This window comes from Cyprinus carpio, chromosome A15, assembly GCF_018340385.1.
Source record: "Cyprinus carpio isolate SPL01 chromosome A15, ASM1834038v1, whole genome shotgun sequence".
Classification (NCBI taxonomy): Eukaryota; Metazoa; Chordata; class Actinopteri; order Cypriniformes; family Cyprinidae; genus Cyprinus; species Cyprinus carpio.
Window position 1 is genome coordinate 15,599,023 of NC_056586.1, and position 14,455 is coordinate 15,613,477.

Below are 14,455 nucleotides of genomic sequence, written 5' to 3' on the forward strand. Positions count from 1 at the left end.
TTTGTATTTCTCTCTTTTATTGGTTGCTCATGCCAGTGTGAAGGTGTCACTGCAGCGATTGTCGTGTATTTGAGCGCGTGGGTTAATTGTCATTAAGAGTGTTTTAAACACAGCATGCTGCTATGACAGTGATGTGTAGAGATGACTGATGTGTCTCCACAGACGCTAAGTAAACAGGTCCTTTCCAATGGAACAGCCCTATTCCCCTTGGTTCACTTCACCAGCGCTATGGTTCATTTATGGGAACACTGCACAGGTTTTGAGACAGTCACAATCATACTTGAGGCGTTCAGACAGTCTAATAGTTAACTCTCTCTCCACTCCATTTCACGCATGCTTCTGTTAACATGCCATTTATTGCTGCCATTTTTATGTGAGATGTCATTACAGACCATAAGATTGCTTGTCTATCAGTAGCTAAATGGTTTGCAATGTACTGTAAGATATATCACCAAAATAACATGATCATAGTGCATATTGTATGTTCTCTAAATGTTTTTTTTTTAATGCTATACTAGACAGCATGCATGAGTAAAATGAAGACAATTAAGACCACCTTTATAAACAATGCAAAATTCACCATTAATAACTGATCTATTTCAGTCATTTGAATATTTCATACAGAAAATGTGCATACTTAAAGATATCATGTATATAGCATAACAAATGACTTTCAGATCTCTTCAAGTGGATAAATATTAAGGTATTGTACGTTCAGGTTGTCCTGTTATGTGTAGAAGACTTTGATCCCTCTGTGGTGTGTTCTTGTGTAGTCCACACAGAATCTGGCCCAGATCAGTGACCTGCAGGCCCAGCTGGAGGAGGCCATGAAGGAGAAACAGGACGTCCAGGAGAAGGTGAATTCATTTTGGCATCCTTACAGAAATGCAAGTCAACACTGTTACTTGAATTCTCAGAGCACATCCTAACTGAATTACAATTCAGCTACTGTTTTGTTTTAGTTCTGTTTAAGGTGAGCTAAGGTCATTCGACTCTTTAACGATAGCATCAGACTCCACTTCCTCAGATTTTGAATATTTAATTACATGATCAGATACATGATTTAATTACATGAGTCGCTGCTCAGCAGATAATGGTTATATTCAGTATTTCCATGAAATACAGATTGCTATCCTTTCTCAGTGTATTTGTATGAATTCTCACTATGTATGTGTGCGTTTGGCAGCTCACAGCCCTGCAGAGTCAGCTAGAGTTCCAAGAGCAGTCCATGGTGGACAAGTCTCTGGTCAGCCGGCAGGAGGCCAAGATCCGTGAGCTGGAGACCAAGATGGAGTTTGAGAAGACACAGGTCAAACGCTTGGAGGTGAGTTGGTAGGATGCATGTGCTTATGTGGGCTGAGCAGGGGACTGCTGGAAGTGTCAAAAGGTCAGTGCGCAGGCACTGAAGTGTCAGATAAAAGAGAAATTAATCTACACACTCACCAGGCCTTCCCCATTGGCCCACTGCTTTATAGACCTTTAACCCTTGTACTAGAAGTATCTTAAAATACAAAATGTGTATTATTTCCATCCCCACTCTGCGTTTTCCAAATCAACAGTGTCAGTCCCCTTTTAGAGAGGATATATATATATATATATATATAAGGACCGAAGAGGGGAGCGCGTGCGGCTGCTGGACTCCGCCCCTTACCTTCATAGAAACTGATTGCAAAGTGTCCAAAATAAGCAGGGAATCTGGTGTCCTCGTCGTGCTGCGGGGTATGTGAAGGGCAGGTAGTGTTCAGGAAGGAAGGGTCCAGGTAAGGAGCGGAGTTCGGCAGCCGCACGCGCTCCCCTCTTCGGTCCTAGACTAGACGGCCTGGCATCCTGGCCCAACGGTCGTGTAACGGGTGCGGTTCTCATCCGGACCACGGGTCCGGCAGCTCACGTCTCTGGTGGTGCGGGAGTCCCTCTACGCACCCTTCCTGGACCCATGAGGACACAAGCATGCATGCACGGGGAAGAGACCGGTCTCTCGAGGAGAGGCGTGCTCGGCATTTAAACAGCGACGGTGATGGGGCTCCATTTGCGTCAGGTGTGCCCCATCACATGCTGCCAGCCCTGGCTCTTACAGCGCCCCTCCTCTCTCACGCACCCACTCCTGTCGGGAGCCTGGTGAAGGGCGGCGATTAAGGGACGGGGTGACGATGATACTTCGGGAGGAGGCAGCCGACTCATCACAATATATATATGATATGATATTTTATGTTGCTGGAGGCAGCAGGTCATCTGTTTTTGCATTGCCACTAGTGTAATTAATGTGTTTCCTCTAATGCACTTTATTTCAGCGTTTTGTTTTGTTTGATTTGATGGGTTTTTTGCTCCTTAAGTCACATTTTCCAACAGCCAGTCCTCTTCATCGTTCATCTCTGTTAGGTGCTCCTGCTCACCTGCAGAATTACAATTGGCACTCTGCACAAATTACAAACGTCTACTGCGCCCACAGCAAAATCTGTCAACAGAAGCAATTTAAAAGTGCTGTTATTACTGATTTGTTGGACGTATAGCTCAGTTCAGGCTTGGCCAGTGTTATCTCTAAAGGCAGCTTGTTTAAACCATGCCCCTCCGAAGCTGTAAAGAATGTCTCTTTTCCTAATCTGCAGATATTTCTGTGCTTCGATGCCAGCACAGCCCACCATTGGTGTGAAATATCACAGAAAAGTTGCTTTGGAAGTTATTTGGAGTTTCATACCATATGGATAGCTTGACAATCTTGCATATTTCAGTGCTAGACTTGCAGGATTCTGTAAACAACCACAGTGGGTCCAGAAACACTTAAGCGATGGTGCATGATATTGCTGTATATATGTGTTAAATAAGTGATTGTGTCTTCTTCAGAGTCTTGTAGCGAGGCTGAAAGAGAATCTCGAGAAGTTGACTGAGGAACGAGACCAACGCAGTGCCAGCGAGAACCGGGAGAAAGAGCAGAACAAGCGTCTCCTGAGGCAGATCCGAGACATCAAGGAGGAGATGGCCGAGCTGGCCAAGAAGGAAGCGGAAGCCAGCCGCAAGAAACACGAGCTGGTGAGAAGCCTGTTCTGCTTCACTGACGTTCTCATTCTGAAGTGTCCTGAAGGCATAGTGCACCCAAAAATGAAAGTTCTGTCATCATTTACTCACCCTCATGTCATTCCAAACCGGTTTGACTTCTTCTTTCTTCTGAAGAACATAAAAAAATATATTTTGAGGAATGTTAGGAACATTAAAGCATGTTGAATTCCAATGTATGGTCAAAAAACACTGAGACTTTTCTCAGAGTATCTTCTCTTATATATTTCACGAAGAAAGGCATACAGGTTTGGAATAACATGAGGGGGATAAATGATAACAGAATTTTAATTTTTGAGTGAACTATCCCTAAGCATGTGATGAAAGCAGAAATGATACACACACCCAATATGGACTCTCTAGTTAACAAGTTTGATTAAACCTCTTAATTCCAGACAGATCATACAATTATATCATACAGTGACATTCTAAAAAATGGGGTATAACATTTTGGCAAAAGTTTGAAGAGGGCTCTTCTTTCTTCCAGCGTGATATGAGGTCAATAAAGAAATTATTTTTTAAGTCTGGTGCTGAGAAAGAAATTGATTGGCCTTCATAAACTCCAGACCCGAACCCCTTTGGGATAAATAGGAACAGTGAGTCTCCCGACATAAGTGCCGGACCTCACAGATCAACTTTTTTGCCCATGGCCACAATGGCTGGTGAATCCAGGATTCTATTTAATCAATTCAGAAAATAATGGAACAAATGCACAAATTATTACATTTTGATAGATGTGTTCTGTTTTTTCACAACTGAATTTATTATCTGAACTGAATCTTTAAAGAAGAGTTAGTTACTCTCTCTCTCTCTCTCTCTCTCTCTCTCTCTCTCTCTCTCTCTCTCTCTCTCGCCTCTCCTCTCTCTCTCTCTCTCTCTCTCTCTCTCTCTCTCTCCTCTCTATCTATCTCTCTATATCTAATATATATATAGATATAGATATTATATATATATATATATATAGATATATATATAGATATATATATATATATATATTATATATATATATATATATATAGATATATATATATATATATAAATATAAATGATATCATGATTTACTAAGGATGTACTAATATTACAATTATGGCTAATACAGTCTAGCTACTAATTAACTACTAATTTTCAGGTTTTGGCCAATATCCAATAAATGGCTAATCAAAAATTCTAAATTCTATTACATTTTGTCTAAAAAATAAAACAATAGAAACATTGTTTCAAATACTATAAATTAAATTTTTTGTTTTTATTTTTATTCATTTGTATTTTAATATTTCTATTTAGTTTGTTTATTTCCGTGTTAGTATTAGTAATTTTATTTCTTAAACTTATTTTACTTTAATTTCATTTCTAATTTTTGAGCTTTGATTTTTTTTGTTATTTGAAATTTCAGTTAACAGTAACAACACTCAGAAATAATGTAATATTCATTCTGAGCTTCGTAAAAGATTACATTTTAAAGTGTTCTTAAATTATTACAGTTTTTCAATATTACCTATAAGTGAATGTTACATGACCGTAGGAAAGGAATCTAAATGCAAAAATAGGCAGAAACAATTGCCACCTTAGTTAGACTGAAATGTATCCCTGTCTCTGTAGGAAATGGATATTGAGAGTTTGGAAGCAGCCAACCAGAGTCTCCAGGCAGATCTCAAGCTGGCCTTCAAGAGGATCGGAGACCTCCAGGCTGCTATTGAGGATGAGATGGAAAGTGATGACAATGAGGATCTCATCAACAGGTAACACTTGCTACTTTGAGGACTCTTTATTTAATGTATACCTTAGGAGAGCTTCTCCGCGTGTTTAAGTGGGTAAAAAAAGAGATAGAAAAAGAGAGAGAAGACACTATGAACTGGATAAATGCACTATTCACTGAGCTTTTGGAAACGGCAATCAGCGAGCCAGTCTCAGCCTCAGTCATCTCTTATTCACACTCTCTTAAATATTTATGCATCGAAAACTGCTGCACATAATTTGGAGCTCCTTTTTTATGTACTTGGCCTCATCAGTCAGAGGAAGTCATCTCCATTCAGCCTCATTCCGTGCCGCTCTGCTTCTCTCAGAGACTTGCACCTTACTGCGCAGAGCTGACTTTATTTGCTTGTTTATGTATATCCAAATAACAGTAAATAGTGCCACCCTCGCACTTCGTAAGGGTTACGCAGAGCAAAAGTCTGAAAAAAGTAAAAATTCTGGGTAAACATCTTGAGAAATATGTATCGCTACAAACCAGGCATGATTAATATTCAATCACAAGCTGTGTTTTTAAGACCATGACTTACTGTTTTTTGTTTTCTTACAACCATTGTTCTTTTCTCTTCCATTTGAAACTCACTTATTCTGCTTCTTGTTTTTTTATGTTTGTGTCTCATTCCCCTCCCACCTCCAGTTTACAAGACATGGTGACTAAGTATCAGAAACGAAAGAACAAGATGTGAGGAGTTTAAAGTTTGAACTTATGTTAACATATTTTGATTCTCCTTTGCCCTCAAAGGAAGATGATGCAGTATATATGCAATAATTTTTGAGAAATGAAATACAGAATATGGAATATTCTGTGTTGTAAATCTCGACTTCAACTCATGGAAAGAATAGAAGCATCATGTTGACACTGCATCATACTTTCGGGCATGACAACTAACATCACAAAAATGATTTTCTCCTTTTAATGCACAATGCCTCATACATAATTTATGCATACTACAAACTGCATGCTTTTTTCAAGCCAAGCATGGTCCCTACTCAGTTACCCTCCCCAGAGGCAATTCCCTTACTCTGAACACCTGCTTTGTAATGTTGAACTTTTGGATACCTCATGCTTCACCAGTGGGACTGGCTTCCAGTGATGGGTAAGAACCATTTTGAGTGCAGGCCGGATGTAGTTACATGCCCGCAGGGTCCAGACCATGGTCTGTCCCCTGGCTGTCTAACTCAAGAGCCAGAAGGGTCCACATGCAGACTTGTTGGACGCTGCAGGGCCTTGTACAAACATCTGCAAGCTTATGCTCTGCCCTCCCTCCTTCTTGGCCTTCCTTTACCTCTCTTTCTCTCTCTCACTCCTTTGAATAATTCACACTTCTGTTCTTGGGACTTAGCAGCCTCTTAAGGCAGGAAAGGAAGGCGTGTTCCTCATCAATCTTTCAACCATGAGGGCTAAATAATGAATAACCCTCAAATGTCCTACAAAAAGCCCCCCAACTCATCTGGCAACAGCCTACAACAGAGTACCAGCTCTTGGCATCAACCCATTTCATTCCCCTGTCAATAGTCCTTGGTCTGCACTGTTTGCCACTTAGAGCGTTTTCCAGTTTTAAAAACCCTTAAGCTCTAAGCACCACTTATTACATCATGTGAGAAAGTATTAAAAGCTAATGGCCAGTCTGTGCATTACTGATCAGGTTTAGATGGATGTGCCATTCCAGAAATGTTTGTTTGAGTTCATGCAGGGATGCTGACCCTTCTGGCCTGCTCATTTAATTGGGGAGTTCATGTTGCATTATTGTAAATGAGACTGGCTAGAAGAGGTTTGTTAGCTAAATACAAACCTTTGTGCAGAACATTAGTAGAGAACTGATTATTCTGATTTTCCCAGAGCATATGAGAGAATAGACAGGGCATAACGAATGACAAATGAGGAGAACAGATATTTTGAAATGCGCTATAATTAGGAGCGTTGTTCCACGGCCCCGTTCATGAGCCTATATTCGATACTGAGACATCATTTAAAAATTTTGTTTACAATATATCATGAATGATTTGAAATATTTATAAAGATTTTCTGGTTAATCATTGATGGGAAAGTTCAGTGTCTTACTGACTAATTGTAAGTGCCACTGAAAATAAACGAATTATAAAACATTCAAACTATAATGTAGAGTAAATGCACCTCATTCCTTTTTAACTGAATGAGTTTTTAGTGTGTGTGTGTGTGTGTGTGTGTGTGTGTGTGTGTATATATATATATATATATATATATATATATATATATATATATATATATATATATATATATATATATATATATATATATATTATATATATATATATATATATATATATATATGCTATAATAATATAATTAGCTTTTATTTATATTGTTTAGTTTTAAATTTGGTTACATTTTGTTATCTGGTTTTGTCTTTTTTTAATATATATATATTTATATATATATATATATATTTAGCTTACATTATTTTTGTTTCGGTTTTTAATAGTTTTAGTTTTAGTTAACAGGATAATAATCCTGGATTAGATACAGTTCAGATAAGCATATAAAGAGGCATTTGGCATGAAGGGAAATGTTATTCACATCGTTTGTTAATATATATTCAAGTGCAGTTGAATAATTTTGTTAATTTTGCATTAGTATGTTCAAAAATGACACAAAGCATCATGAAAGTATAATAAAATAGTAGTAGCCTATGCTGTCTATTCATCAAACAAAGCTATAATGATTTCAGTAGATTTAGAATGTTGAATATTGTACCCAAGTTGTATTTTTTTTTTGTTAACTTTTATGACACTTTTAGTGTTTTTTTTTTTTTTTTTTTTTTTTTTTTTTCATTTTGCAGCTTAACAGCCCTTGTTCCCATTCATATTCATTGTATTGAAGAGTGTGGTTGTGAAAAATGTAACTATTTGAATTTCACAGAAGATAGTCATGTTGGTTTGGAATGACATGAGAATAATAACCATAACATTCATTCATTTTTAAGAACTATTCCTTTTTCCCCCTCAGTTATTTCATTTTTAGACGGATTTTAGACAGATGTTTGACATGTTTTAAGTTCATATACAATTGGTAAAGAAATAGTCAAGAGGCAATGCCAGTAAACTGTTGCACAATATAAAAGTCCAAATTCTTCCCATTTAAGGGTCAGTGCTGAGAGCGAGCAGGGATAGAGAGAGAAAACAGAGACTGGGAAGGAAAACAGAGGGGTTGAGAGAGTTCTGTAGGTGCTAATGATAAATGTAATAGCCTGTAACAGAGATGTACAACCAATGGAGGCACGTTGTCACAGACAATTAATGTCTCTCCTCTCTCACTGTGTTGTTTGTTTGTTCCCCTGGGCTTAGGTGCAGCTTAACTAATGGTATATGGTCAAGGACATAAATTGTGTGTGACATTTTGCATTAGCGCTTCATTACAAAGACCCTGCTGTCCCACTGTTTAGCGATGGGCCGGCTAGCAGAGCTCAAGGCTTATTCACACAACGTTCTCAACTCAGTTTACCTCCAGGGCACTAGGGCTTACGCAAGAGCCAAAAGGGCTCTTGAAGAAATACGCACTCGTAAGTTGCCTGCCCGTATCAGCAGAGCAGTACTCGTATGACAACAATTTCTTTTGTCCTGAGTGTATTCGCTTGAGTGTGTCAGATCTTATAATTTAGACCCTCTCCAGCACCCTGACTGTGAGCGTACAGTTAGTGTTTAGTGACATCTGTGCTATCTCGTGGGTCCATGCATATATAATATTCTCATATGCATAATACCACAAATGGAGAGTTAAGCAGACTGGAACTCTAATGTCAGAGAAAAGCAGCTGCTGCTTCAGAATTAACCTTCTCTCTACGCCTCCGATAATGAGCTACTGTATGTAGTATAATTTCATTGGGAGATATTTGACTCCTATATTGCTGGAGGACAATAACAATGATTATTAAAATTTAAAATAGAAACAAAATTGTGAAAAAAGGCCAAGTTCGTAATCTACCATCACAAAATCATCTTTAAAGTTCTCCTATTTGTGCATATATGGAGAGATTTTAGCACTCTAGGTCCTTGAAGGGCGATTCATAGTTATTAAGTACGGTGTGCTGTGCGATAAGTGGAGGATAAGACTAATCTAAAGAGGCAGGGAAGCATTGACTTGCAAATCCAGCCAAACATAAATCCAATGGTTTTATCTGGTCCAGAGAAATGAGCAAACAGGACTGGGATTCACAGCGCTGCTTTCCGTGAAAGGTGTTAATGCATCTGCTCCCAGGGACATTCAGCCAGTGTTTACTCTTTCTTATTGACAGTGCAACACTTCCCCACAAAACCAATTTGTATCCAGAGATGCATGGTATTGCTAGCATGGTGAGTCCAGTTAATTGCAGTCCCAAAATGGCTCGTTCCTTCATACCATCCTTTAACATGGTAGTCCAAGGCTAATTAGCCTGAAGGCTTTCTTTTTATAAAGGAGGATCTTTCACAAGCTTTGCACTACCTATAATTCCTAATTCAGTTTTTATTCAATATAAAATTTATTTCTAGAGCACGGTTTAAAACAACTTAGAGTTGACCAAAGTGCTTTACAATTATACACTTCAACTATACATCACAGTATTTTTAAAATAAATTAAGTGTTTCAATGGCTAGTTAGCCGCCTACTGCCTACATAGGTACACCTCAAATCAGGAGCATGTTAAGGATCCCTTAAAATTCTGCCTCCGCCGGCAGCCAGCTAGATTTTGGAACAGAGCTATTGTCTGCTAAGCTACAGTCTGAATGTTTTTCTCTTTTCAGTGCTGTCCTTTCTTCTGGTTTGGCTTGGAGTTGTACTGACCTCACCCTTTTTGGATGCTTCACACATTAAACAAAGCCAGCTAGCTGCAGGATACTGTTTGTTGGACTATGAGTCTGACTTACTAACACAGAGGCCTTTCCAGGTTTCTAGAGATCGGGCGCATGTATCCATACTGTTGTGCCTCCACCATAAATCCCTGTGTTCCTCCTACTAACAGTATTTATGTACAAATTCTGCTTGTTCATTTTGTTGGCATTCCCTCTCTTCTTCCTGCACAGCGAGGGCGCCTCTGATACCGACTCTGAGGTGGAGGACCGCGTTGACGGGGTGAAGTCATGGCTGTCCAAAAACAAGGGCTCTGCCAAGAACCTGTCAGATGATGGTAGTCTGAAGAGCTCAAGGTCAGTCCTGCAACGTCATTTCCCCCTGTTACCCCACAGAATGGTTTAACCCGAACCCAGTGCAGCAAGCAAGAAAAAGGTGTTTGGAAAAGCTAATTAGCAAGCGCTAAGGGATTTTTCTGTTGGTATTGTCTAGCTTATTCTCCTCATTGTCAGCAGTTTGATAACAGAGGCTTGTATAAAAGGGAACAGCTTCACAGGCAGATTAATGGATATGCCCACTGGCCAGTTGGCATGCCTACCTGTGCCTTTCTGATGAAGATGAATAGGTCTTCCCACCGGCGGACACTTTCGATTTTTCCTGTTTTTTTCTTTTTACCAGACGATTTAAGTTTGGCTCTTGAGGTTTTTGCACCTTTTAAAACCTTGAGAACTTTTGAGGCAATAATTTTTATCATTTTAATCATATCTTTGAGGTGCGGGCTTATGGAAAGTTGGCTCCATATTACAGTCTGTAATTTTATTAACATTTTGTAGCATAAATCATCCCGTAAAGAAGTTATAGCTGTTGTCAGTACCAATTTTTTATGCAATTACCTGTAAGATTTCTACCGAAAAGGATCTTTATGTCCATATTTATTCCTGAGCTTATGGATTAACTATTGATTTTGAATCACAGAAGCTGGAGTCTTCCTTCAGTGCCTTCTATTCCCTGCTGTCTTGCAAACTTTCATCTATATTCTGCCCTGTCTGCTTGGATAAACCTCTACTGTTATTTCTCTTTTTGGGTGTCAGTCATCTTTTAAGTTTTTGTTCATGTATTTTCTCATTCTCATATTTCCATCTCTCTCCTCTCCTCCTTGTATCTGTTTGTCTTTCTATTCTGTGCACACCCTGTCTGCCCCTCCTTCATCTAGATTTGCTGTAAATGTTGACGGAAAGGAGGGAAAAGAGTGGGAAGAGGGTAAAGAATGGAAAGGCAGTGGCAAAGGTAAAGAGTTAGAATCCAGCAGGCCTGTGTCTGTCATGAGTTCCCTCAGCTACAGGAAACGCTCCAACATGAAGGACTCCATTGGAGGTAAGGGAGACGAGAGTTCGCTCCTCAACACCCTCAAAGAACAATCTGATTCCCAGGACCTCTCCTCCTTCCGCAAGAACAAAGTCAAGCAGGACGTTGAGGATGACTCTTATTCTGTCAACTCCTGGAGGAAGGCAGGAGATGATCTTGACGATCGCGGTTCTGTCATCTCTCAGGCCTACTCGGAAGCAGCCAGTCGGGCAAGGAAGGGTATGGACAGCCGCTGGTCAGAGTTCGATAAGGAGTCCGTTGTGTCCTCTGTAGCCCCGAGCCGGGTTTCAACCCACCGTACTGCGATGGACCTAGATGACGATGCTATTTCCAGCGTGAGTCGCATGAGTTCAGTAAGCCGGCGTCAGAGCATGCCTCGTCTTGACGATCGCCAGAGTGAATATGGTTCAGCCATTAGCCCCAGCCTGAGCCACCGTAGCCCAGGCAGTGTGAGCCGCGCTGACTCCCGCATGTCGCTGTCTCGCAGCTGTCGCCTCAGTGAATTTGATGTGGATGATGATGCCCAAAGCATAGCATTCAGCGAGGCTCGCTCCAGTGCTTACAGCCCTCACTCTACCTCCGGCCGAAGCTTCTCCATGCCTCCACAAGCCCGGACCACTGACTCCAGCCCGTCTGACATCTCGGACGCCAAGCCGGTCAGTCACCGCAACTACCTGGACCCTGACCTGGAGGCCGCCATTAATGAAGTGTTAAGCTTCAAACCTATCAAGTTCAAGCGCACCAGCTTGGAAGACTCTGAAGTGGAGAAAGATAAACCGGGTGAGGAGGAGGATGACCGGAAGAGTGCCAGCAGTTCCAGGACTGGCAGAGACAGTGGCCGCTCTTCCAGTTTGCGCCGTTCTGCTTCAGCCGTGGACTTCATGCGTTCCAGCAGTAGCCTTAGCACACGCAGCAGCCGCAGCAAGAAGGGCAAGAGCAAGAAGAAGAAGAAGAGAAGCCACAGCTCGGAATCAGACAGCTCTGACGATGACCGCAAGAAGAAGAGCTCGAAGAAGAAGAGCAAGAAGTCCAAAAAGAAGTCCAAGAAAGAGTCTTCGTCTTCCTCCTCATCCTCGGAGTCTGAGTCTAGCACAGAGTCGGACTCCAGTTCAGGAGCGTCCACTGTTTCTTACAGAAGCTCCAGCAGTATCAAGAAAGCCCCTGCCAGGCAGGCCTCAGGTTCTGAGGGAGAGCTGGAGCCTGAGGGCCCCTTTGAAGGATCTCCTCCACAGTCCAAGAAAGAGGAGAAGAAGAGGAAGAAGAAAGTAGACAATCTAATGATGAAGTACCTGTACAGGCCTGACAGTGACTAAAGATGGCAGTAGGTGATACCTGGTGTGGAGTGAAGGAATGCAACAAGCATGGTGTTAAACTAATACTCAAGTACCTCAGTACAGTCTGATATCATTCAGTGCATTTTGCCATAACTTTATACTTACAGTTTTTCTGTACACTGTGTTCATTACTCTTTTTTTTTTTCTCAGTAATTTTTGGAGTTCTTTATCAGTAGTTCTCAACCTTTTTGACTTGAAGGCCCTCCTGTCTAAGCTGATGTGTAGCTCTGACACTTATATGATATGTCAGTTTAATGTTATAAACTTTTTATCATTTGAATCAAGCCTCCTGGTTGAGAACCACTGTTCTATATCATTCACTGAAAAGACTTTGTGTTGTATTAGCACAAAATAACAGGGCTGTCACTAAAGTCAGTTTGAAATTCTTTCTCTGGTCTTGGACATGATTAAACAGAAAATCGATTAGGACTGCTTGCCAGCAATTAACCTGAAGTTTGTATTATTATGACAAAGGGAAGATAAGACTCAGTGACAAAATTTATCGCAGACTTTTTGAAGAGGGTGAGGTATTCATGCTTTCTCTACATCGGTCTGTTCGTTTTTGTATAATTAGAGGACACAGTTCATTTGTATGTTAATTCACTGATAAGATTATGAGTAGACATCAAGAATATTACAAGTAGTTTAAAATGGACCATAGATTTTTATAGCAGGAGATTTTTAATATACATCATTATATTTGTATTCAACTCTATACTGGCTTGACTGTGCAGAGTCAAACAGCGACCAGCTTGAGTCAAACAGTGATGATGGCACCTACTTCAAAACTAGGGTGCGTAATATATCACCACTATCTCAGTTATCAGTTGATATTAGTTATTAGTTAGTATTTTGGATATTTAATTATTCATGCTCAGTTCCCTCATTGTTACTTTTAAAGTTCATCTTCAAAAACAGTTACATATTTAATTAATTTAATAATTAAATTTACCTCTGTTAAATTGAATCTTTAGCAAATCACAAAATTATCAGTCATTTTTCATTTTGTACATTGTAATGCTGTGATGCTTGAATTCACTAGTGGCATTTACTGTAAAATTATTGATTTTAGTTTGTTTTTAATTTTTAATCTATTTATACAAAATAATATAGAATTTAAATATCAGGGATTTATCCATTATAAGCCATAGCACACAAAATAATTAACTTATCATTACAACCTTATTTTTTGCTGTTTGCTTGTACAACTTCACTAACAATTATCCAATAAGGTGATGTTTCAGAGCTTTACACACAGTGTGATTTGCATGTGATTTGTGTGGCTCATTCTGCACCTCTAATGCCTCACCAAAGATGATGCTGAATTATAGGGCCTTTTAAATATTGTTACCCCACATTCTGAGTTTTGATAACCCAACATTGCTTCAGAGATTATCCTCTTTGGTCTCTCTTTCCACATGCTGATCCTAATCAAAGCTTCTCTGTCTCCCCCCTTCAGCCCACCCTCAGGTCGCAGACGCTTCTGCCTTGACAGATCTGACGAGGAAGAGGAAGAAGAAAAAGAGGAAGGGAGCGCAGGCCGAAGCACCTACCTCTCCCGCTACAAACGCAGCAGCTACCTGAATGACAGCGATGGCGAGACCACCGCATAGCCGCCCCCCGCGCACACATTCACATGTACTCACGTTCACAGAAAGGAGGACTTTTGAGTTTAATATCAGCATCTTCCTTGAACTCTGAACCAGATGAGAGGATTTCAGTGAGAGTGGAGCATGATGGGACACACTCTGGCAAAGATATACCCCTCGTTTCTTTTGACTTGTTATTAGTATTATTATTTCACATGTGCTTTGTGTTTAGAGCTTTAAAGGGTTTGTACAGCATCATGAATCACAGCACTGTTGACTCTTTCCTCTTTGTGTGCTTTTACTTCTGACGTTCTTCCTCTTCCTTTTTAAAGAAGCAGTGACTTTACCAAACGCTGTGCTTGCATTCTTACTCCGGTCAGATTCAGTAATGGATATTGCTTGGGGCAACGCGCTGCCGCCTCTTGCATGTTCAGGCCTGAGCCAAAGATACATGGCATTGTGTAAACATGAACTCTCTGGATTTTTCTGTTGTGTTAGATTTAAAAGAAAAGAAAGCCAAGAGAAAAGGACAACAAAAAATATTGTATTACCAAAAAAAGAAC

At 40.1% G+C, this 14,455-nt stretch overlaps 1 protein-coding gene across 17 annotated transcripts in view; it reads left to right on the plus strand.

Moving 5' to 3' along the window:
* The window catches only part of LOC109112221 (unconventional myosin-XVIIIa-like), a 90,846-nt gene extending 76,392 nt beyond the window's left edge, over nt 1-14,454 (plus strand). For 11 of the 17 annotated variants that reach the window (XM_042771187.1, XM_042771189.1, XM_042771190.1 and 8 more), the window contains 8 exons: nt 774-857; nt 1,187-1,324; nt 2,839-3,024; nt 4,648-4,787; nt 5,438-5,482; nt 9,838-9,960; nt 10,818-12,290; nt 13,763-14,454. In XM_042771187.1, the coding sequence (XP_042627121.1) occupies nt 774-857; nt 1,187-1,324; nt 2,839-3,024; nt 4,648-4,787; nt 5,438-5,482; nt 9,838-9,960; nt 10,818-12,282 (2,181 nt within the window). In that variant the 3' untranslated portion in view covers nt 12,283-12,290; nt 13,763-14,454. Of the gene's footprint in view, nt 1-773; nt 858-1,186; nt 1,325-2,838; nt 3,025-4,647; nt 4,788-5,437; nt 5,483-9,837; nt 9,961-10,817; nt 12,295-13,762 lie in introns of all 17 variants that reach the window. The other 6 variants (XM_042771198.1, XM_042771185.1, XM_042771181.1 and 3 more) reach the window with 5 other exon arrangements.
* Nucleotide 14,455: the final 1 nt, after the last annotated feature.